Here is a 25,261-nt window from a genome sequence, read left to right as displayed (position 1 = left end):
GACGCTGTCGTCTTTTGATCTCGCCGCCGTCCCCTCCCCACTTTCCTTCAGCACTTCCTGTTTCCTGCAGGACTTCCTCTGCGTGGCCTTGATTTTTTTAACTTCCTGGATCAACATGGGGGGCCGTGCTGGTCTGACCCGTAACAACTCTGTACATGTCTGCACAGGATGGGAGGCGGGGTTACACGCAGGACACTGGCCTTGTTTTCATTGTCAATCATAAACTATGCAGGGAAACAGCTGAGGACGCTGAAATAAACAGTCAGTAAAAATATCTCTGTTTTGGTTTAAGTGGAGAGAACTGGTTTCTTTCCTAAACATTTATAATAATATCTTCCTTGTTGACTGTGGAAAGAAGAAACTATCTTATCTCAAAGTTTTCTGTCTTTCCTCGTCTTTCGTTTGGAGAGCATGTTTTCTTTTATTTCATGCTCAGATTTTTCACAAGATCAAACAGCTGGCAGGTCTAGGTGTTTTTAGACATTTTGAAGAAGAATCGTTCCTTATTATATTAATAAGTAATTTTGAATAGTTGAGTTGCTTCCTCCTCTTGAGTGGGTTTAACCTTATTTGCTCCGTGCGTCAACAAAACACAAGAAACATGTTATTCGGTTAATAAGAAAAAATCAATGCAAAGCATAAAAATTATGCCAAAGTAGAAAGCGACAAATTACATCAAGTTCAGATGTGCTTTCTGCCCGTGTGTATTCATTTCTCTTTTATTTATACCCGATGGTTTCCAGCAGAACGACTGGAATAGAAGAACATATTTTTTTCATGTAGAAGTGGAAGAGTATTTAAGAGACCAACAGTCAGGTTGATAAAGATTCAAGTGGAGGAAAATCACACATGAATCTTATGAAAATAGAATTTCAAAAAGCTTAATTTTCACTCTACTGGGCTTGTTTGAGTCTGGGTGTGTATCCCGGTCTGAGTTTGTTTTGTGTGTCTTGTTTTTGTCTTGTCTCTGTGTTTTGTGCATTCATCATGAGTGCGTCACTGTCGGGGATTGTAATTTAACATCATCAAGTGTGAGAGTGAGTGTGTTTCTCTCTGTTCTTTGAATAACTTGATGAAAGCTGTGGATGAAGAGACAATTTTCTGGGTCTTGCCCAAGTAAACTACGGCATGCAGACAGGAAATGTCAGGGATCGAACCACCGACCTTCTGTTTAGTGGCCGATCCGCTCTACCTCCGGAAACCATCACCCATTGTGTATGTGTGTCTTTTCTCTCCCAGGAATCGACACCAATCTGACAGATTGTCAGGGTAGAGCAGCTCTGGAGATCCTGAGGGAACATCCTGCACCCAAATCCCAGCAGATCACTGCTCTTATCCAAGGTAACACACACGCACACACACACACACACACACACACACACACACACACACACACACACACACACACACACACACACACACACACACACACACACACACACACACACACACACACACACACACACACACACACACACACACACACACACACACACACACACACACACACACATTCTTTTCAATTTAGATGAATTTCACTTGAGAAATTGGGTCGCTGCAGGAGCAAGAAAAGAACTTGTGTCTCGTACATTTAGGTCAAAGTTAATACTGATTTATTACGTTTCTTTAAGGCTCAGTAAAATGGTTTTATCATGTAAATGTGGAATATGAAGTTGTTGTTGTGAGCGGTTGTGATCAAGTTGAGAAATGTTGTTTTCCAGGAAGTTTATCTTCCATTAGGAAACAATGGAAGCTCTTGTGTGAGTTTAATTAGTTATACAACTCAAGCTCTGTAAAGGTTGTACTAGAAAAACACACAATGCAGGGTTGTTTTAAGTCATCTGCTGTTGTGTTACGTAACGTTGTTGCTGGTCATTTCTAGTTTTATTAGATAAGTTGATGGCTTTGAGATTAAACTTTTTTATGGATATGCTGTATGTGTGTATAAACAGAATGGGTGTGAGAGATGCATAGCTACATGCACATCTACCAGTATGAAACAGTGGCAGGAGGCACGTTGCCCAGCTAAGAATCCCAGCTGCTTTACCTTCAAGCTGGCCAAGCTTTTTAAACTACTAAGTCCCCAACTGCATCCCCACGATTGGAGAACCACAACGGGCGCGGCTCCAATCAGGATCCCTGGCGCATGAGCCAGGAAACAGGAAGTGGGGATGGGCAACGCCTCAGCAGCTGGAACCGGTCTCGAACAAGGGGGACCCCACATCCCACTCGTCATGTTAGACACACGGGGCGGGTGTTGGATACAAACAGCTACAAATTAGGCACAGCGAGAGAATAAAAGACACAAAGCTGACAACAAACCAGGGAAAACACAGCGATGCAATGGGAAGAGAGATTTAGATGTAACGCCTGCCCGACATTTTAAAGCTCCTGTTGAATATCTTCTCACTTGAATTTAATCCTGTATCATTTGGATTCTGTTGGTCAGATCCTGAAATTGCAAAAGAAATCTAGCCAGGAAGCCACAGGGAAATTAATCCATACGATCACTGAAATTTGCCAACCAGATGCTTCTGGAGGTCCCGAGGTGCAGATTGAAGCATGAAGGAGATCAGGTGTTTACTGACCTCGCCTTTTCACAGTGCAACAGTCCGACCCTCCACATCATAAACGGAAAGAATGAGGTTGTGAGTACAAGCAGCTGAAATGGTTTCCTCTGCCGGGTGGCCTCAGACATCCGGAGGGAGCTCGGAGCAGAATTTAGATTTTACTTTTACTAATATTCAAATGAGAAAACACGACGAGACGTCCAGAACACCCCTTTGGAAGAAGTGAATGAAGCACGTGCAGCTTTTCAGATGTCAACAACCATGTGCTCGTTGATATTGACTTGGAATAGCATCCATCAAAATCTCATCTCCGAGGAGATTTGGACTATGGCATAAATAAGGGCCCGAAATTGGTTGTTTGTGAGAGGGAGAGAGAGAGAGAAAGGAGACAGCTGTGACTTAGTGAAAAGATCAGCTGCGTGCCATTTCCTGTTGGAGAGGAAGATGGGAAAGGACACAGACACACACACACACACTCACACATTCACTCACGCGGAGAGCAAAAGACCTGTCATTTACTCAATGTTACCAGCTTGAGGGGCTTTGTGTTTGCCACAGGCAGCTTATTATGAAGAGATCCTCATTTGATCTGCAGCGCACGATTCATCCTCTACTGCTCGAATTCATTAACGCTTCCTGTTGTTACTGCCCAGCCGCCGCTAATTATGAACCCGATCTCTGTGCGTTGGTTCGGCTGTAACACCGGAGTAACACGGAGCCGTGTGACGTCTGTTGTTTGTGAGGAATCTGCCGATGTGATGTACGAGCACGAAGCAATAAAACTGTCAAAGCATTTTAATCCTTCCTTTTGGACTCTGATGCACTTTATAATTACATGCAAATGTGGCAGTGTGTCATGCGTGCGTGCGTGCGAGCGTGCGTGCGTGCGTGCGTGCGTGCGTGCGTGCGTGTGTGTGTGGTTTCAGCCTCCTCCTCTTCCTCCCCTCTTTTCCAAAGTTTTAAATAGGTAAAGATAACTGTTTATTGGTTCTTTATACAGTTGACAGACATTTGTAATCAAACTAGAACTAAATATAACAAAACCGTACCTGGAAATAAGGAGAAATGAGTAAAATTCTAAATTACATGAAGTTAAAAGGGAGAAGTACAGATGTTTATTGTGAGTAGATTTGATTTAGGACATTTCATTCTCTTGTTTCCTTCACATAACGATGATAATACATTTTCTTACTAGTCACTTAAATATTTATTTCACTTAACCCTATTATCACTGAAATCTATTTAACTGCAGCGTTACCATAAACTCTTCATAACATAAATTGCCATGCAATTCTTGATTTTCTACTTTCTTGTTCTACTTCTCCAGAATGATTTTAAACAAATATTTGCGTCTAGTTAAATACCTCTGTATTTAACCAGACGCAAATATGTGTTTAAAATCATCTAGTAGTGATTTTCCTCCCCTCGTCCCCCCACACCCTCACACTGCCGTCACACTCTTGCTCCAAACGTTCTCCATGATTTTTGCAAATGTTTCATATCATATTCCACCACCCCCCCTCTTCCCCCCTTGTCTCCATGTCTCTGTAGATTATATGATAGATGAGATGGAGAGGATGAGTATCGTGGAGGAGCCTGTCAGGAAGTGTCCCATCCCAGCACCTCGAACCTCGATCCCCTCACCCTGCGCCTCCCCCTCCCTCAGACACAAGAGTGAGTCCATTTGAGTTTTTATATCTGACCAGAAAGACATTGAGACAATAATTTCCTTTTTAGACTGAGGTTGTAGCCAGAAGCAGGGATGTGAAATAAAAACCCAGGGAACAATGCATTTTGCATGAGTTTTAGGAATCGGTTTTAAAATATGCCTAAATGTCTCTGAAAGAATCACTAGTACAGGAATGATGATGCAGATTTTTTTTCCTCCAATATATATCACAAGTGAATGCTTATGTGTTTTTGTGTCTTTTGTAGTGAAAGTAAATCTGTAAACTTGATTTAAACTTTTTATTTCTGCAATATAAATGCAGCAATGGAGACAAAACGTGCTGTTTCCCTGTCCAGCGCTGCCCCCTGTGCATTGACTGTGACACTGCACCGAGCTGAGATCAGCTGCTCCGCTCTCCTCTCTCAGTGATTGTCAGCAGATCCCATAATTAACTTGATTACCTCAGAGACTGTTGGAGGGAGACGAGCGAAAGTGATTAGCACCTCAGAATGTGGCTAAATGAGCCACTTTGAACACATCAGCTCCGCAGAAGAGACAGACGACGTGTTTTACAGACATTAGTTCTGGCTCTGATTTTTCCCAAAAGGTGATTCAAGTGTTAAATCTTAACTGCACAGCCTCTCAAGTTAGACATCAAAGAAATAATCTCCCCAGCAGTCAGAGGAAATGTCTCTACACTGCTGTCTCCTGACCCTTCCTCCCTGCACCCCCCAGATGATGCTGTGACGAGCGAGCTGTCCAAGCTGCTCCACGAGATGAAGAAGTGCCGGGACAGGGACTACTCCTTCGAGGAGCTCTGCCACACCATCTCCTCCCACTCCATGGACAGCTTCGGGAGCGGGCGGCTGTCAGACGAGGACCGGCCAGATCGACCCAACGGGACCCTGACCCGGGGCAACAAGGTACAGCTGCCACACAGGATCAGTCCGGTTCTAAATGTTAATTCAAGACCTTTTTTTAAAATGTCAAATAACCAAAGCAATAGAGGCTTTTAATACTGGAGCAGCTCTATGTTGTGTGTGTGTTTGTGTGTGTGTGAATGTGTACTAAATGCTTGTACTTCATCCATCTTGACAACAGAGGGCAGTGTCAGATAGACTGATGCCACCGAGCTGGCTTCCTCTGTTCAGTATTCACTTGTTGTTACTGAAACCCAACTGCTGCCGTTTGTTGTTTGCGTGAATCTGTGTAGAATTGTAATTATTCTTTGTGCTCGAACAGCCTGCAGACATTTTCTTTTTTTATCGACCATGTCCTCTTCTAATTTGTAATCCTGTTCGCGGTGCCTGCTCTTGTCACTTCGCACTCACAGAGGGAAACTGTCAGCTATTTGTCCTTCATTTATTTGAATCCGTTTTGGGACAAATAACTTATTCATGTCAGTGTTAATGCTGAGAACAGAGTCACAGCTGCATGTTGTTTTCTAACAGTGACCACCCGACTGGGCTGTGAGCTTTATCACATCCACAATCCATCAAGTCAGAGGCTGAACACGGAGGTCATCCATCACACTGACCTCCCACCTGAGCACCTCAAACACACACACGCGCACACAGACATGGACACACACACACACAGACATGGACACACACACACACACACACACACACACACACACACACACACACACACACACACACACACACACACACACACACACACATACACACACACGCACACACACGCACACACACACTCACACAGAAGCATCCGAAGACATGTGATTGTCTATGCTCGTTCTCTTCCCATTAAGCCACGTCTCTTTCTATTTTTCTTTCCATTATTCTCACCTTGCAGCACACACACACTCCCTCTCTTTCTCTCACAAACACACACACACGCACACGGCAGAGTGACATTGATTTCCTAAAGCCGTAACCATAGTTATAAATTGCCAAACCTAACATTAACCTAAACCCAGCCTTGACCTTAAAACCTGTAAAATGTTATGATTTCTGTTTAGCGATGTCCCTCTCTATGGCGAAACAGATGTAGGTCCCCACAACATGAGTAATACCTGGACCACACACACACACCTGACCAATGACTCATAATCATTTATATTTCCATAAAAATGTCAATATGGATGCATATGAATGTTTGTGCACAGTGCAGCGAGCGGTCAGACGTGCAGAGGCTCACACACGTGTGCGGGCAACACATGCACACACCTCTGCTCACTTAGGCTGTAATTATCTCAATCCATCATGTCCCCCCCCCCCCCCCCTCTATAAGTACCACTTTGTATTCTATTACTGACATTTACAGTGTCTGTGTGTGTAAGAGGCCCCAGGCTGCCGTGTGTGCATGTGGCCGGAGAGATTAGTATGTGATTGGATGTGTCTATTACACATGAATAAAACATGTGGAAACCATGGACAGCTTGCCCGCTCTCTCTCTACACACACACACACACACACACACACACACACACACACACACACACACACACACACACACACACACACACACACACACACACGTGACATCACCTTGGTATCCATTGTGTGTAAACCGAGCAGTAAGGCAATAATAAGACTACATATATGTGCTCATTAGCTTTGGATTGTAAATCTGACACTGGTAATATTTTAATATATTCATTCTGCTTTTACATGTATTTGAGTTAAATCATTTTCCAAAGAAACACGGTTGCAACTGAATATTAGTTTCACTTTTAATTTTTAGTTTTCCGACTGAAGACGTTCACCTTCGAACTGAAACTTTGAGTGTTAACGTCTCTGAAGCAGCATTTAGACCGGAAAAACTAAATTATACAGCCAGCTAAAGTGTTTGAGGCAAATTACTTTCATTTCTTAACGTTTGTCAAGAAAAATAAATGTTGCCTCATTTGGTTTTTTTAAATATTCAAACATGAGGCAAGAATTTCTGTCGAGATTGAGAACCTGTGCGGCTGCGATGCAGTAATTACCCACAGCTTTGCTTTGGGACACATGTTAACACTGACATGACGACATGGTGATGACTAGCGTGGAATATTTACCAGCTTCTTTATCCATCATGCTGACATTTGCTAACTAGCTGATATCGATCAAAAGGTGAAAAGGCAAATTAACAGTTTGATCTGATTATGCTCTATCCACTGTTTACAAGATAGAATAACCCTGCAGGAAGTATTAGAGGAAAGTTCATCACATGGTTAATCTTTTAGTGATTATGAATATCTGTCGTCTGGAATGTTTAAAGTCAGAAAAACAAGAACATTTTAATTTAATTTGAGGTAACAGAACATTTAATTTGGTCCCTTTTACATCATCATGTAACATCATATCCAATTTCCTGCTGGATTTGTCCATCTCTACTGTAACTTCCCGAGCAATGTATGACGAAGGAAAAATCCCTAGATGCTGAAGTTACATATTGTTAAAGTTGTGAAGCTTGAATATACACTGTTTTACAGTAGAATTAGTTCAGGGCAAAGAATTCATAATATCAAAATCATGTCAAATTGTCCTAATAATAATCTGACCTTTTATGGGAGAGACGACTAATGTGACATTGATCAGTTATTCAGTCCTCAGGCATGAATGATGGATGGTGTCCTTTTCATCGAACACTGGATGATATTCTTTCTTTTGTTCTGGATGTATCTATTGTTCGTGCATACAGTTCAGTGTGTGTGTGTGTGCATGCGTGTGCAGACTGCAGTCCACTCTACATCAATCAATATCCCACTGTTGCGGGGGGGGGGGGGCATTTGGAATCTGGAGCGATCGGTGACCTTTTGTTTTCAGCCGATCTTTTTCCTCTTCCCATCTGTTCCTCCCTCCGTCTTTATTACCTTCAATATTCTTCCTGCCGGATCCTTTTTTCTTTTCAACAAGTCGTCCCTCCTCCAACACGTCCTCCTCGCCCTCTTTTCATCAGACCTCCCTCGGCCTCTTTGCTCCTCCTGTTCTTGCTTGTGGAGATCAGACAATGTGATGATGTTGCTCCGTCTATAATCTGCTGTGACCTGCTTCCTCTGCTCGTATCGGGGGGGCTGGATTTGAGGCCTTCTGACCCTCATGCCAGAGAGTTCACGCATGCACCTGCCTCCTGGGAGCCAGAGAGCCCCAGGAAAGCACACAGCGTGCGTGACTTAGTGTGTTTGTGTGTGTTGTCAGTTAAAGTTGTTTTTCTGTTTCTGCACCTCCTTATTTTGGGTCAGCTCTCTTCTGCGTGGCATTTACAGTCGTACACACATTTCTACTTGTGTTAGGTGGTGTGTCAGTTGCTGCTTATGTTAAATATAAAAAGCTAAAAAGCTAGATTAAGGCTGAAAATGAAACTCTTAGTTTTATTATTACTTATTATGAATACTCAACCTACATTCCTTAATCAGTATTAATTATTTAATATAAATATCAGCCCATAAATCCTTTTTGTTTTACTCATTAATATCAGTTTTGGCATCTGCCCCCTGATGGTCAGGCAGGATCAAACTGTATGATTGAATGAATGGTTTCTCTTTTAAGCTATTTGTTAATCATAATGATACAGAATAAGGTTGTAAAGCAGGTTGAAAGGTTGTAAGGTTGTAAAGCAAATCGTTCTTCTGACCTTTTTTCTTTGACTGTTACTCGATGTTTGTTTTTCTATGGGAATTGATTTAACTTCTGCATTTCTACTCACAGCGCCCCACCCCGCCTCTTCCTCCTGCCCTGGAGGAAGATGAGGCCGAAAGAAGCTGCGGCCCCACTGGATTCTGGGAGGCCCTGACGCCCTGCAACGGCTGCCGCAACCTGGGCTTCTCCAGCCTGTCACAGGTACAGACACACACACGCACGCACAAGCGCACACACACAAACCCGAGCACACACACAGACACACACACAACCTGAATTAATCTGCTTTCAAAGAGTATTTTCACTGCTAATTAGCATTTAATGTCTCTTCAGTGCAACCATAATGAAACTAATCATCGTATCACTTCATAATCAAAATATAAGTTTTTTCACATGATTGAAGAGTAAAACACACACACACGCACACACACACACACACACACACACACACACACACACACACACACACACACACACACACACACACACACACACACACACACACACAGACACTGAAGCACTACAGTGACATTACAGGTTAGTGATACTGCCATTGTTCTGAGTGAATACTTTAACTGGTTACCGTGGGAACGGAGTGAATGAGCCATCACTGCGGGGTCTGGCTCTGCTGGCAGCTCTGGATACTCCGCTCAGTATCTTTCTCTTTCTTGCTCTCCTGCTCGTTATGTTGATGTTATATCTTCCTGTTACTCTTCCTCCATCCTTAAAGGAGACAAAAGATTTTTCTGTGTAAGTTATAGAGATTTTTTGCAAAGTTAGAATTATTAGTTATCAGAGAGGGGGATAGAGAAAATGACCTGTCAGGAAATCCATGCAAGTTCAAATTACATTTTATTTTGTTTATCTAAATGTTGCTCTGTTGCCTCCTGAGAACATGTTGCATAATTAATGGGGGTCTTACACTTTGAAGGACAGGAAATCTTCACCTGCACATCCAGTGTGTAACAGGAGCTTATTACCATTTGAATCCAAACTCTGCCCCTAGTGTTCCTCCTCCTTCCTTTTATTTGACTTCCTTCCTTCCTTCCTTCCTTCCTTCCTTCCTTCCTTCCTTCCTTCCTTCCTTCCTTCCTTCCTTCCTTCCTTCCTTCCTTCCTTCCTTCCTTCCTTCCTTCCTTCCTTCCTTCCTTCCTTCCTTCCTTCCTTCCTTCCTTCCTTCCTTCCTTCCTTCCTTCCTTCCTTCCTTCCTTCCTTCCTTCCTTCCTTCCTTCCTTCCTTCCTTCCTTCCTTCCTTCCTTCCTTCCTTCCTTCCTTCCTTCCTTCCTTCCTTCCTTCCTTCCTCACCGACTAGCCCCTCACCCCCTCGTGCTGTGTGTTTAAGTGTGGTTATGTATGTGCAGATGAGTGTTTAGCATTGAGACGTGTGTTGGCTCAAACAGACGAACATTTGACAACACAACAGAACCTCTGTGTTGATTTCTGGCAGCACGCCTGCTCAACTGGCACACATCCTGGAGAGCTTCGCACCTGTGTGTGTGTGTGTGTGTGTGTGTTATGGGAGAGGATATGAGAAGGAAGGACGAGTGGGAGAGGAAAGAGAAACGGATAATGAAGTTAGCACCGTGTTGATTTGCTCTCTGTAATTGTGAGTATAGTGAGTTGGCGTAAAGACAGAAGCTTGTGAACCAAGTGGAACATTTTTCCTCCCATCGTTCTCATCTCTTCATCCTTTCATCTTCTCATCCCACAAGAACGAATTCTTCTTTTGCTTGTTTTCTATCATCCCGCTCTGTCCCATGTTCATCTTCGCTCCCTGCCTCATTTATCTTTCACTTTATGTTCCCGGGGACGAGTGTTAACCTTTGTATCGCTCGCCTGAAAGCCGGGCGTCTTGGTTGTGCAGCTGTCACTCAGGACTGTCAGTCACAGAAGTGGCCTGACTCTAAGAAGTCCCACAGAAAAACACTATAAAAACTTCTAAAGTAACACTAACCAGTTCGTCCTACGAAGCACATAGCCCCATAACTTTGTACTACATGCCTGAATAAGGAAGTTTCTGCTTTCAATTTCCGTCACTATCGTCAACGTCGTCCTCCCCCCCCGTTGCCATGTGGACGCCATCTTACGCCCAAAGTTTGTGTGCAGGAGGTTTCCTCTGCCGTGCTGACTTTTTAACAAACGATTTCACATCTCGCTGGCGGCAACCTTGAGAGAAAAATAATAAAACAAATGCGAGAACAAGACGCAGATAAGCAGGGGCCCTCAGGGTTGCCAGGCAACACAGAAATTCATGAGACGTCAGGCGTGGGATGTCCACAATTGACAAATCTCCGTCAGCGCAGGTGCATCATACAGACACATCAGCAGTTTTCCATTTAATCCTTCCTTCCTGTTGTTCCTTCTCTCTCTCTCTCTCTCTCTCTCTCTCTCTCTCTCTCTCTCTCTCTCTCTCTCTCTCTCTCTCTCTCTCTCTCTCTCTCTCTCTCTCTCTCTCTCTCTATCTCTCTCTCTCACTCTCACTCTCACTCTCTCTTTCTCTCTCTCAGACGTCGGTGTTCCTCCTCCCTCCTCCTCGAGCTGTTGTTCTTTCTTGAGTAGGTGGTTGTTGACCTGTAATGGGACTTGGCCCCGGCAGTTTTAAGCAGATGAGGGGGAGGAGGTCTGCTGCAGGTTATGATCACAAACCCACGAGGGCTGTTGTCGATGTTAAGAAAGATCAAGGGGGCAGAGATTAGTGGAGAGGAGCTTTGAACGCCTGTGACTGAATGAGCTCCGAACACATGAGGTTTTTGGTTTTAAACATTTTAATCTGTTTTAATTGTGTAAATTCTCAATTTGTAAAAGAAAAATCTTGTTATGGGCGTCATGGTGGCTCGCCCCACGCTGTGGTTCCCGGTTTGAATCCCAGTTTGGCCGGGGTCTGTCTGTGTAGAGTTTGCTTGTTCTCCCTGTGTCTCCATGGGGTCATATCCTGTCCAGGGTGTATCCCAACTCTCCCCCAGTGACATCTGAGATTGGCTCCAGCTCCCACCGTTACCCTCAAAGAATATACAATGATATGATGATGGCATAACTAAGCCCAGTAAGGAGTATGTGTGTCTGTGTGTGTGTAGTATTCATCCTATAAAAAGTTAGTCCCTGACTCTTGTAGCATAATTCGATATAAAAAACAGAGTAGCCATAAAAATTATAACTGGGACTTAATTTTTCGCTGTGTGAGCCTCCCCTGATTTTTCTGTCGGGTACACAAAGAGTCACTGAGTCCAGCTTTTACTTTATTATCTTATCGAATTCATTCTGTTCAGAAGTGAAAATAACCTGAAAACTGCATTTTATAAATACTATACTATAAGTATTCTATAGCTGCTCCGAATTTTAGAATCGTAACTAGCTCAAAGTGATCTGCTGTAGTGAAATTTGAAAATGTATGTATGTACAGTATCAGACTAGTCCACACACATTCCCTCACAGCCTCTGAAACGTCCTCCCCATTTGTTGTGGATGCAGTTAAACACAGGGAAGGTTTCGGTGAGTCTGCGGCGGCGGCGCTCCGTCAGCAGCCGCTCGCCACGGCTGGTTCCGGTGTCTGTCGGGATGAAGCGTGGAGCCAAGGGAAAGCCGCAGTTTGAGCTTGGTTAAATACAGCGACCGTGGGGAATGCGAAGGGTGTTATTTTCCCGAGGAGCGACTGCTGGTGTCCCACGGGTGGCTCAACTCGCTGATTTCCGAAGGATTAGCCAGTAATGGAGGGAAATCAAATTGTGTGTGTGTGTGTGTGTGGGGGGAGTGAACATGGCTGAAGACTCTTATTTGGAGCCTCAGGCGTCACAACGACCTGTGTTCATTAATGCACAGCATGAGACTGATATTAATCTCAAGGAGCCCACGTTTTGCTGCATATTAGCTTGAGTTAGTTACGCCAATCTTCCTTTTCGGTCAGTGTGTGTCTCTCCTATTCTGTCCTCTCTTGACTGCACCTCCCCTCGACGAGGCCCTCACAGGGTCCATTGTCCTCTCTGGTGTCCAGCCCCCCCCCCTTTCTCTCTAATCAAATAGCCTCCGTGAGGAAATGCCAGCAAATTATAGCCTCTATTCATATCTGATGGCCTATGAACTCATTCTGCAGTGTACGGAGCTGCAGGCCGGGGCTGAGATTTCTACAGTACGGAGCAGAGGAGGCGGACGGAGGGAAGAGAGAGTCACAGGATTAAGATAGAAGTTTCTCAGACGTGACCACAGCGACGGCATATTTCCTATTTGTGTTATCAGCACACACACACACACACACACACACACACACACACACACACACACACACACTGTATATAACACATCAAGCTCTAACCCAGACGACGAAGAAAACACAGCTCTCACATGATCACAGCAGACACTATGTTCAAACCCCACAGAGCATTATTACACATATATAATCACACAGCGTTACATACATGCCATGCATTGGGTCACATGTGCAGGCACCAACACACACACACACACACACACACACACACACACACACACACACACACACACACACACACACACACACACACACACACACACACACACACACACACACACACACACTTAAAACGTTTAATCTGGCCTGTGCAGTTGGACGGGAGCTGCGTACGACCTGCTAATTAGTGGCCAGAGGAGGCCTCTGTTTGTCTCCTCTCTTCCTGTGCAGTTCAGACACAAGTTTCTCTGTGTGCTATCTCTGCCCTGAAAGATAGAGACCAGGGCGGAGGGTGGAGGGAGGGAAGTGAATGAGTGTGTTTGTTTGTCGGAGAGAGAGAGACTGCTCGCGTCGCACCGCATGAAGCCTTTTCTTGCACTTTTTCCGAAGCCTTCTGACCTCTCCGGGTCCGTGAAGGACGCGGAGCGAGGACACCGTCAAAAGATCAGGTAGCTAAACCTGTCGTCACACTTCCAGATTAATTCCATCGGCACGTTTGAGTTCCTGTTCTCGGGCTTAACCGTGGACGAATAGCTCAAACTTCCAGCTGGTTGATCCCTTTCGGAGCAGCTGAATTTTTGTGTGGGGGAGAGATCAAGCATGTTGTCTGTGCTCAATTTTCACATTTCTATGTTTTTCTTATTTTTGTGTTTGTGTGAGGAAACCTCTGCTCCGAGCTGCCCTGCACTCCCACTTCCTCTGCTTCCTCTCCTCACTGCAAACTCATTTTCCCCTTCCCGCTCTGTCGCTCTAATCTTGCACTCGTCTCCTCGAGATCCGCTGACACGAGCTCTGAAGTAAGTGTGGAGTTGGGTCCTGGCATCTGTTCATCTACCTACTCTCTCCCCTCCCTCCCTTGTTCCTTCTCTGTCGCCACAATGGTTTATTTCCCTCTCTGGCTCCTCCGTGGCTGTTTGAGTGGAGGTTTAAAGTAACGGGAGTAATGACAGATTATGAGAGAGGGTTAGTTTGTCATCTCCAGATGAGCGAGATAAGAGGTAGACGCAGAGTGAGTGTGATTCCTTGCCTCTCTGTTCTTTTACAGATAATTTCAGGCACTTTTCTAAATAATTTCCGGCGTCACGTCTCTTTCGCTTGTTCCTTTTCATGTTTCATTCTCACGGGAGCTTTGCAGAGATGCATTTCCACTCAGCTTCTCTCATGTCATTTTTCTTCAGTTCTTCTTTTAATGAGGCCACTTTTTACCTGTGGCTTTTTATTTTATTCCGGAAACTAATTATTATTAAATTATTACATCTTGGTTACGACTGAAAACAAAAGAGAGCTTATGATTCGGAGCCTCAATCTCACACTTTCCTTTCATCTGACGGGATATTGTGAATGTTTACTTTTACTTTCACTTCCAATAACTGGGAAACTTTATCAGCGCATGAATGTTTATTTAAAGTTTCATGGGAATCCAATAGTGGAGATGTTTCAGTCTGGATCACAGAGCTTGACTGACATTATCAACCACAGAGCCTGACTACTACTATTCATCTAGAATTTGAGTGTTGAATAAGGTGCGATTTGAACACATGTTAATAAACTTTGATGAAACCTAGTGTCATTAACAGTTCCACCTCGTCCTCCTCTTGCTTTTCACCATCATTGTTTCTTGCTCGTAGTATTTTCTGTAACTGTAAGCAACTGCAGAGTCGACAATTTGCTTCCTGTTTTAAACCAGTGCGCACGCACACGCCCAGTGTATGAGCACAGGTTAGATATGTTATATTATATATAGAAATCATTTTTTTATTTGAAAACATTGAATATATATGAAGTCTGGGTCTTTTTAATCCACCGTAACTCAACTATGTAAACCAAGTTTCTGGTTTACTTGACATTTAATAAATCATCTTCTTGCTGAAATTTGATGTTAACACACAGAGGAAAATTTCGGCTTTCTCACTTGCTATTGCTTTTTTACAAGTTTTGCTTAAGTTTCAAAATTGTAGTGAAGATGATTCATTGCATTTTAAATCTGAGCTGTCAGATGAGTTTATAATTCGGAGCAGAGGTTTTTTTTGGTGCCTGAAAGCAGCAGTAAACTCGCAGCGGGTCTTTAGGACTCTATCATAGCGCTCTCTGCCTTTCCATCAACTATAACCAGACTGTCACATCACATCAGTGTCAGCCGGGCCCGGACCACCTGCAGAGAAGAGGCATGAAAGACCGACCGGGTCTCCCATTAGCCTATAATGGCAGCCTAATTGAGAGCTGATGGAGACAGAAAAAAAAAACGAGGGGTGATAGTTTGCAGGTCTTTACTAAAGTGTGGTGTGAGCGAGAGGAATCATCAAGAGACTGATTGCTCTATCAGCCCAAATGATTAATCCATTCTGAGTGTGTGATTGATGGCCTGGTGCAGTCTGGGTAATGTAGTAGCAGATGACAGGAGGAGTAATGGGTGTTAAATGAGGTGAGGAAGGGGGGGCGGAGTCAGAGGGTTGAGAAATATATTTGGAGTGGGGTCGAGAGCAGGAATATCCAAACCCACAACTTATTACCATAGTGACACGTTTCCCACTGATCCCATTAGAAAGGGTTCGACCAGGGGCAGGTTGCCAAGTGACTCTTCAGAAATGATGATGGAGTGTTGCATTATGGGGAGAAAAGGCCGACATCCAGAGGCTGCGGTACTGGAAAGAAATGTTTGTGTCTCTGGCTGCAGTGACTCTCGCCATCGTAACCTTTTCCCCTGCTTCACATCGCTCGCTCTTGTTCCCCCCCCCCCTCCGGGTATCTGCCTCACAGATAACAAACCTTTTGGTCCCCGGCTCCTTCCATCTCTCTGTGAATCCTCTGGGGCTCAACCTTTTCACCGCCGAAGCTGCGGCAAAGTACAACATGAGATTCTCCCAATATAAGAGAGAGAGAACTCGATAAAAAAATAATATAAAGGTCCCAAAGAAATAAGGTCTTAATTGAACCCGAGCGATAAATGGGTTGGTTGTTAAAAATCGTTTTGGCCGATAACCTTTCCTCGATATTGTTTGTCGGTTTGGAAACTTTTATTTTACAGAAGAAGCAATGCAGAAAAGATCTTTATTTATGTTTAGATAAAAGTAGTTTATTGTCTATCAGCTATATTTGGTTGTATTTGTCTTTCTTTGTATTTATAGTTCTAAGTTATACATGTAATGGCTAAATTGTAAAATATATTATAGTCTGAAACAGACGTATCAATTTTCCTAATAGACATCAGCTTAAATGAACCTTAACATTAATGAATTGTCTCCAAACAAAGCTCCCCTGTGTGATGTATTTCATTTAGTTTGCATATTAGGGGCATTTGGCAAACTCTCTATTCAGGATGATTAACATTAAACTGCACAAACAAAGTGCAACAGCATTAATAAACCAAAGTGATGACAGAGTATCCTTCTCATTAGGTCTAATGACACGATGTCAAGAATAACAAGAGATACTTTCTTCCTCTGTTTTTAAGATAATGATGCTCATCTGCATCATAAACTTTGTATAGACTTGATTTATTTTTGTAAAGATAATGTATTATCTCCTCTCCTGAAGATGATGCATGTACATCTTGCCGTGATAAGACAGTTAAAAGAGAGAGAAGAAGCAGGAGATGTGCATTGAGGTCACAGTTACTGAGACATACTTGCAGATGTCAAGTCAGGTGAGCTTCGACCTGCAGCTGCTCAGAATTCACAGTGAAGCTGCTTTCGCCTCATCGCTGAGAGGCTGTGGAGCAAATCTGCAGGATTAGGCTGAAGGTTGTAAAGAACCCTGCTGAGGTTATTCGTGGTCGGGGAGTCAGGCCGATTAGTTAAGACGCGTACCCGCAGGAGAGGAGCACCTGTTTCTTCTCCTGAATAATACGTGTGGTTTGACATTTAGCTTGAGTTGGGAAAGTAAAACCTTGTTTGACGTCGGTATTAAGGAGTTATGTCATGAAGAAGAGTTTTGCCAATATCACGGCAACTGGAGAAGGTCAGACGTTTAACCATTATAAGAACACTTGAGCAGGACCATGTTTTGGGTCAAGTGTATATCAAATAGTGATAAAGTTAACGTTTTTAGAAGGGAGCCACATCTAAACACTGATGCTGCCCCCTGGAGTTGCTGTACCTCTGGTTCTCTGATTGGTTATGTGCTGATACTCTGCCAACACTTTGCATGTTAAACAAAAAGTAAAATACTTTGTCTTAGTATTGTTTCACTTTTTCACATTTTGGAAATCTCCCCGGTTGATGCTCTGCAAACGATTCTCTTAACTCGTGTTTGTAAGAGCTCCAGCTGCCGGCTGAGACAAAATAGAAACTGTTTTGATAACTTTATCAGGTCTTTCACCTCTGATGTTGTTAGTTTTGAATGAACTCTGTGCCATTTCCCAGCTGCTGTTTTACTTTCCTCTAAAATCCATTCCCACCATGTGATGAGACCCCGAAGCCATCGCACCGATTTTAACAATCCCCTCTTTCATCAGTTCGGAACCTAATACATTGATATAAAACCTTTTAGCTCTATCTGGAAAAAAATACATATATCAGATTATGGCCTTGTTAAAAAAAACCCACATAATATCACATAAAATAAACAAGATTTTTCACAAATTGCAGCAGTTTGAGGACAAAGAAACTTCATCAACACATCAACATGAGATAATCTTTATTAATCTCAACAGTTTTCTAAAGGATGAATGCTTTTTTGTACCAGCGACAGTTTTGACCAGAAGCTTTGTGTTCTGGGAGTTTTCTGTCAAGATGCTGCAGGGAAACAATCCTCCCGCTTCCTGCACACGCAATCACTACCGGATGTATTTCATGAATCTTTCTCACACTTCTCTTCCGCTGTTTTCCCTCTGTCTTTTTTAGGACTCAAAGTTTTCAGGAGAGATCATCACGTCACCATCTCTGGATGTTTTCCTTCCCGAGGACGAGGACAACCCGTACGAGTCTGTGACGACCGCCGTCACACGCAAACCCTGCTCGCTTGATATCAACCTCCGGCTCAACAGCGGGCCCCGCAATGGTAAGAGAAGGATTCAAACGTAATGCTTGTGTTGGGGTCCTGATCACGGCCCTCAACTCTTTCACTCTCAGCTTTCTGAATTATCTGTAGAAGTTCTTCTAATCCATTGATGCAGCTTGTTACTGTTTGAAAATTGCTCATAGAAGTTAGAAAATCTTATTAAATCAAAGTTTAAATGAAATTATACTAATGCGAAGCATGCTTGACAATTACATTAGTAATTTTATCTTGTAGTTTATCTCTTGTGAATTGTCATACTCAGTTTTGTGCTTTGGATTCTTTAAAATACACACAACATATTGTGGCCGATCATGTTTACTGTGTTAACAAACAAGCGTCCATATGAACATCCCACTGCTGAAACCACCTGAACGTCGAGCCAAGCGTATTGTGTGTTCAACATAAACACAAGTGACAATGGCAATAATCATGTGTGGAAAATGTGGGTGAGCGTAATACATGTATTTTTGAAAATTATGTCTGTAACGCAGTTTGCTTTGTATTTATTTTTTCAGGGAAAGTTAAACGAGGTGGGTTATAATTCCATTTATCTACCACATCCTCTCCACCTTTGACTGAGCCGGGGCCACATTTTGTAAATCCTTCTTTTATTGTCTATGTTGAATCAATTTTCATGTAATTTTATTTTGCATTCTGGCCGCCGGTGTCATCCGGTTAAAATCATCACCATAGCCTTTGTGCAACCCTGTTTCAATTTAGTTTTTATAAAATTCTCATCACGTCCTGTTAGCTGACGATGGCTGAATGTCTGCCAGACGACTCTATTGACACAGGAGGACGCCAAATACTCAATTCTCCTCCTCATACTGCAGTATAAATCCCGTCTAAATATGGATTCATAACTGGAATCATGTCACCACTTTATTCCTGATTCAACTGTTTCCAGTGTTGGATTCAGCATTGAGCTAATCCTCCGGCCGCAGACGCTCCAGTCGATTCTGTTTGCTCATCACTTGTTTGGTCTGCAGCGTCGCACTCGCACCCCCACAACAACAAACACCCACAGCCTCTTCTTTCCTTTCACTCCGCTCCCATAGCGATTCTACACACTGCAGGTTGTCACAGCAACTGCATCACCAGCTGGTGAGTCACCTGTACGTTGCCATGGGAACTGCCTTGCTAGTGACACCCAGCCTCCCTCCCTCTCCCCCCCCCCGCATCGAACCCCTCCCCTAGTGGAGTGAGGCCACTGTAGGTGTGTGTGAGTGTGAGTGTGAGTGTGTGTGTGTGTGTGTGTGAGTGTGTTTGTCTCTCTCTTTCCACGTTTGGCCGTTACAGCTTGTCTGTGATTGGCTGTTGGATTGAGCAGAAATTAACTGTCAATATACACTGTAGACTGTGTGTGTGTGTGTGAGAGACAGAGACTTAAGAGTTAAGTTTGGGTTAGGGAAATTGAAAGCATTGTGTCAATAATTGTCCTCAATAACATAGATGTACAATTGTGGGTGTGTGTGGTTGTGTGTGTGGTGCGAGGCTGCTCTTTGTCAAAGTGTCTCTTGGTATAAAATTCCTCCCCTGACGTAGGTGAACAGTGTGAGTGTCATGTTTGTTCTGCTTCCTGGCTGAGTGAGAGAGAGAGAGAGAGAGAGAGAGTGGAGAAGAGAGTGAGCGAGTGAGTTATATACAGATAATGAGGTGAGGAGGAACTTTGTACATTTCCATGTCATTTGTAAAAATGACTAGAGGTGCATTTTGCCTCACAGGCTGCAGGTGCTGTCTCGTCGCAGAGAGACGGGAGTAACGACAGGCGAGTGAGAGTGTGAGATGGAGCGAGTGAGAGTGTGAGATGGGGCGAGCGAGCAGATGAAGCCTCCAGTCGAGTTGGAGGGTCGTCTCAGGCTAAGCCGGATACATGAATCTGCATCTGTGACACAGCAGGAGGGAGAATCCTGGATTTGAGTCCAGTCATATGTCAGGCTAATTGGACATGGGTGTGAGTCAGAGGCTCATCATGTGTCTCTGAGAGGAAGGCAAGGATGAACGAGGAGAAGGAGGGATCAAGATGAGAGGGAAGAGAAAAAGGAAGAGCAGAGAAGCACTTGGTGCATTACACTGCAAAAAATGATCTTTCTCCACAGATCTTCTGTTCGTCTGTTGAATCTGAAACTCCGTCATGTGGTTAGTGTCATGTTTTGCAAGAAGAATTTTATAATTACATTCAATCGCAGTTCAAATGAACTTCTTTTAATGTTTCATGATCAGATGGGACTTCAGAGAGAATCAAAAATAATAATGTACCCAAAAATAGAAATAAACATGATTATACACATTCAGCCTTTGAAAATCAGATGGATAATTAGAGGTGTGAATTTACTTTTAATGATATGAGTAAATGAGTCTAGCTTCTTTAATCTGCTCTGAATCCGAGGCCAAATTTTCCTCTCTCGATATATGTTCTTTCAATTCGCTGCAGTTAAAACATTCAGTACCTGAGTACGTTGCTCTTAATAAAATCAAGTGCAAAGTAAAGCTGCCTCTGAAGTGGCAGCTTTGGCCGACGAGTGTGTGCTCACGCACAAGCGTACTTATAGAGAGACGCACTCAGAACGGTGCGTCCGTGAGTGATGCTTCGCTGTCAATCCTGTAGAACCCTTTAACGCCAGCTGTGGGCTCAGCGTACATGATTCAGATGAGGATTTTTTAGGTGCTGCACAAGTTGATAAAAGATGTTTTCGTCCTCTCTACTCCTAAGTAACCTTTACTGGTTTGCCAGGCTCCTATCACATGACCCCCTCCTAAGCTTTTGTCTGTTCCAATGTTTTCCCAGTAGATGAAGAGCCTCATTCGATGTCATCAGGTCTCATGATATTGTGGCTGATTCATGAAAAGGCCACGAGGTGTATAGCACCTTTAAGAACAGGGATTTCACAGATCGCAAAAATGCATCCACGCTGATAAAAGCAATAAATAAATCAAAAGCTTTATGAAGGCAACTGTAATTACAAATGAAAGACAATAGGAACAACACAAAGAAGACATATAAAAGCAAATCCTTCCCTTAAAGTCACGTCCTTCCCCCTGGCACAGCGGGACGTTAGGAAGCATTTTATTTCTGAAGAAAATGTTGGAATGATAAAGACGCTGGTGTTTGTTTCGTGGCAACAAACTGCTGAAACGTGTCTGACAACTCTGCAGGTGTTCTCCGTGGTCCTAATGGATTCTCTGCTTGTGTTGGGCCACACTGCTCCAGCGGATGCACTGATCCTGATGTAACGACCTAATTAAATCAGGATTTTAATGAGGTAATGATTCAGTGCTCGTTGTCACCTACCTGCGCTGCAATTTCATTTTTCACGCCGTCCTGTGGGATAGTAGCATCTCCCGCTGCTAACATGATGCAGAAATTAATGGGCATGATCAATAACAAATTTAAGATCCTAACAGAAATGGAATTGGTTAAATAAACTACGAAAATATTCCCTTTAAGGTGCAGAAGTGAAAAATTTTCATAATTTTTTGTAAATCAATAGATCATTAACGTTATTAGACCTTTGCTAATCTGAGGTAATGTGGCGAGCTGCATCCACTGCCTCCTCATGGCTTCTTCACTGAGCAACGAACGATTTTTATGTTTTTTGTTTACAGCACATGGCGACTTAAACATCAAAAGATTCAAGATTCCATTTATTGTCCTTTTCCATTCACATAACAAATGAAAAGCATCTGCATCAAACAAGAGAACTACTAGGCAATGAATAATATTGAAAATAGTATTAAAACAAACAAGAAGTATATACATATCAAATATTTGGGATGGGAGGAGTCGGGCTGTGAGTGTGTGTATCGGGGGGGCTTGCAGGTGAAACTGGGAGGAGGAGGGGGGGGTGTCACAGTCTGTTTATGAGCCTGGAGAACTCAGACATCTACACTCTCATATCGAGACCCTCCAGATAAGTTCAGGAGAACAACCCGAGTTCAGTGCATGTCTGAAAGCAGCAGTTCAGTTTGTCTGCAGAAGTTTCTATGAAGATTTAAAATTAAGATGCTCTACTATGATGAGATCACTTGCAGGCAGGCGTGTTGCAGGGAAAACACATGAGGCGTTTAACTACTGCACCACACAGCCGTGAATCAAAAGGCAATAAACTCAACTCAGAACAATTTATCTCCTGATTCCAGAGAAAACATATGAAATAAAAACCTGACAGTGGAACTAAAGGATTGTGGATAATTTGCTTTGCAGTGTAAGTTCAGCCTGTGTTCTGCTTTTTGACTGTGGGCTGCTTCTTGTCCCAAAGTCATCACTTAAACCTCCAACCAAACCATCTCCTCTCTCTTTTCACGTATCTGCTTCTTTGATATCTCACTTCCCCTCCTTCTCTTCTTTCTATTCTACTTTCATCCCCCCCCCCCTCTTTGTCTTCCTACAGCTGTTTCCTCAGATTCTTCCCAATTGTGACACTGCTGTTTTTAGGACAGATTGCTTTGGAATGTTAATGCACGATATCCCACTGCACCACATGTCCTCTGACATGACAGTGAATAAATGGAATCCTCCTCTTTGTAATGCAAAGTGCGCTGAGTGTCGACTTGTGTGCATAATCCCAGGCAGTCATTTCGTACATTAGCTCTGGATTATACTCAGCGCAGGGGATGGATTCCTTTCTGATGGAATTTAATTTGTTTCAAATGAGGGAACCCATTTTTTTCGGCTGCAACACTTGGCTGGAGATACATTTCGTTTTTCATTCGGCAGATTCATCTCATTTGTTCTACACGTGTACAGAGCGGGATAAGAAATGTGCAGCATCTGCTCATCAACTGTTAGAAGAGTAGAAAGCGGAGAGAAGCAATTTGTTTTCTTTATTCATGAGAGGAGATGAATTTGACTGGGTTTTACATGTCTACCCCAACACCTCTAGTGCAGACTTACTACTGTAGCTTAAAGGAGACATATTCTTCTTCTTCAGTTCTCTTTCCTCTAGTGTGTTGCATAGTTTTTTTTTTTGTATTTATTCTGCAAAGTTCAAACGGCAGAAGCCCGTGGAAAAGGCAGCTCCTTTTTCTCACAGAAAACACTGTAAACGCCTGCAGTCTGGCCGATACCTAATATCATAACTAGGGCTGTCAGTTTAACGCGTTATTAACGGCGTTAACGCAAACCCATTTTAACGCCGTCAATTTTTTTAGCTCGAGTTAAAGCAGAGCTGCAGCTGCAGCTTCATTATCTGTGTTCGCCTCCAGTCTGACCTGCTCTCGCTTTTTGTTTTAATATTTCGCCACCTAAAATATATATTTTAAAGCTATTGTAGCGTCCCACAGGACACGGAACTTCTTCGTGGTTTAGTAACTGGTATTTTCCTCTACACGAACATGTGCATCTCTCGCTGTTACTCCGTCACTCGCAGACATCAACACTTCACTTCCTTATTGATCCCCGATCCCCCCATCCTATTGGTCCAAACAGTCACATGTCCCACCCAGACCCCTTCACTGACTGTCAGACATCAGAGCGCTCCTTCAACAGTGTTTTACTGAGCATACGTCAAAACCAAACATAAACATAAACCCAGTCCGTTACACTATTAGGCTGCAGCTATATGTTTTTATTTATTTAAAAATAGGGTACTTCTTATTTCATACATTTTCCACAAATAAGGGGAGGACTCAAATAGCCCTACAAAGTTCTGTGTTTCATTTATTTCAAAGTAGGTCGACACCTGCCTGTGTATTTTGTTTGTTTGTTATTTGTTGCTTGTCTGTTGAGTAGCTAGCTTAAAGCAAAGAAGTAGTAGGCTTACCTTTTATTTGTTTCTGAAATAAGAGGACTGACTGCTATGTTCACAGCAAACTTGAAAAAAAGAAAATATTAAGCCATGGTTTAACTGCACTATAGGCTGAGTCCTTGTTTACCTGAAATGTGCAATTTATAATTTTATTTTGTACCACCCTGTTTGGCAATGTTGTTTTTCAATAATATAAGACATTTGCATAAAGCAAGCCAATCCACTTTTCCATGTTGATAAGAGCATTAAAACGAAAGTATAATTATGGAAAAATAATAAAGGAAGGAACATTCAGAATAGATACAAATTTGCGATTAATTGCGATTAATCGCGAGTTAACTATGACAAAATGCGATTAATCGCGATTAAATATTTTAATCGTTTGACAGCTCTAATCATAACATCTTTATTTGAAAAGCACTTCTCAAAGCAAAGTTACACAGTTACATAAATAATCATTAATAAGTAATTCAGTCGCTCTATAATTCTGCAGATCCACCACATTAGGTTTGGACCTACACTAAAGCTGGTCGGGTGAGATGGAGAGGCAGCCAGCGGAGCGGCGAGGATGAGGAGCGACCTTTAGGCCAAACCTGCACTCACGTATAGTGCAGACAGAAAGAGCCGAGTGGAGCCAAGTGGTCGGAGCAAAAATGCGTCTTCTCTCCTATGGGAACGACTCCTCTGGAGATAAACACAAATCTGTCCGTCTCTGCGTGTGTTTTTTGCGTGTGTGTGTGTGTTCTCTTAAGCACTTGAAAAGTCCACATACAGTAGCTCAGTGAACTTTTCTTGTGACAAAATAGGTCAACACACAGGTGGAGACCTTAAATTCCATATTTATGGCAGCAGGGAAGCAAGGATATTGGTTTGCTCACTTATTTTATATTTATTTAATCTGCAGATTCAGAGTTTGTCGATCTTAAAATTGAATACGAGCTAATTTTATCCAGTTACAGGTTAACACACACGTCTAACATCTTAGAATATAGCTCTATGTTATAGTTTCTTATTCTCCCTCCGATATTAGCTTCCACCTTCAGTCGTCTCCAGTGTATAAAACTGAGACGTTTCGCCTCATTTATTTCACTCCGGTCGGTGCTGGAGGCTTCGAGTGCTTAATGGCATCAAGTCCCATCTCCTGAGCTTTTTCGATTAGAACGGTCAAGTCCCTGTGACTTGTTTGTTTCAGCCTGTTTTTACAGTTGCTCGGTGTTTGAACAATTTGGAGGGATCACGCTATCGGGAGAGCAGAGTTCACTGGTTCG

General features: G+C 43.0%; 1 protein-coding gene across 2 annotated transcripts in view; it reads left to right on the top strand.

Annotated features, from left to right (window-relative positions):
- The window catches only part of anks1b (ankyrin repeat and sterile alpha motif domain containing 1B), a 165,467-nt gene that overhangs the window by 65,962 nt on the left and 74,244 nt on the right, over positions 1 to 25,261 (top strand). For both annotated transcript variants that reach the window (XM_061078942.1, XM_061078936.1), the window contains exons 7-11: positions 1,240 to 1,341; positions 4,122 to 4,244; positions 4,975 to 5,162; positions 8,898 to 9,029; positions 18,090 to 18,246. In XM_061078942.1, the coding sequence (XP_060934925.1) occupies positions 1,240 to 1,341; positions 4,122 to 4,244; positions 4,975 to 5,162; positions 8,898 to 9,029; positions 18,090 to 18,246 (702 nt within the window). The remainder of the gene's footprint in view (positions 1 to 1,239; positions 1,342 to 4,121; positions 4,245 to 4,974; positions 5,163 to 8,897; positions 9,030 to 18,089; positions 18,247 to 25,261) is intronic.

The sequence above is a fragment of the Limanda limanda genome, chromosome 1, assembly GCF_963576545.1.
Source record: "Limanda limanda chromosome 1, fLimLim1.1, whole genome shotgun sequence".
Classification (NCBI taxonomy): domain Eukaryota; kingdom Metazoa; phylum Chordata; class Actinopteri; order Pleuronectiformes; family Pleuronectidae; genus Limanda; species Limanda limanda.
Note: the sequence above shows the minus strand (reverse complement) of the source record. Positions and strands in the feature narration are given on the sequence as shown.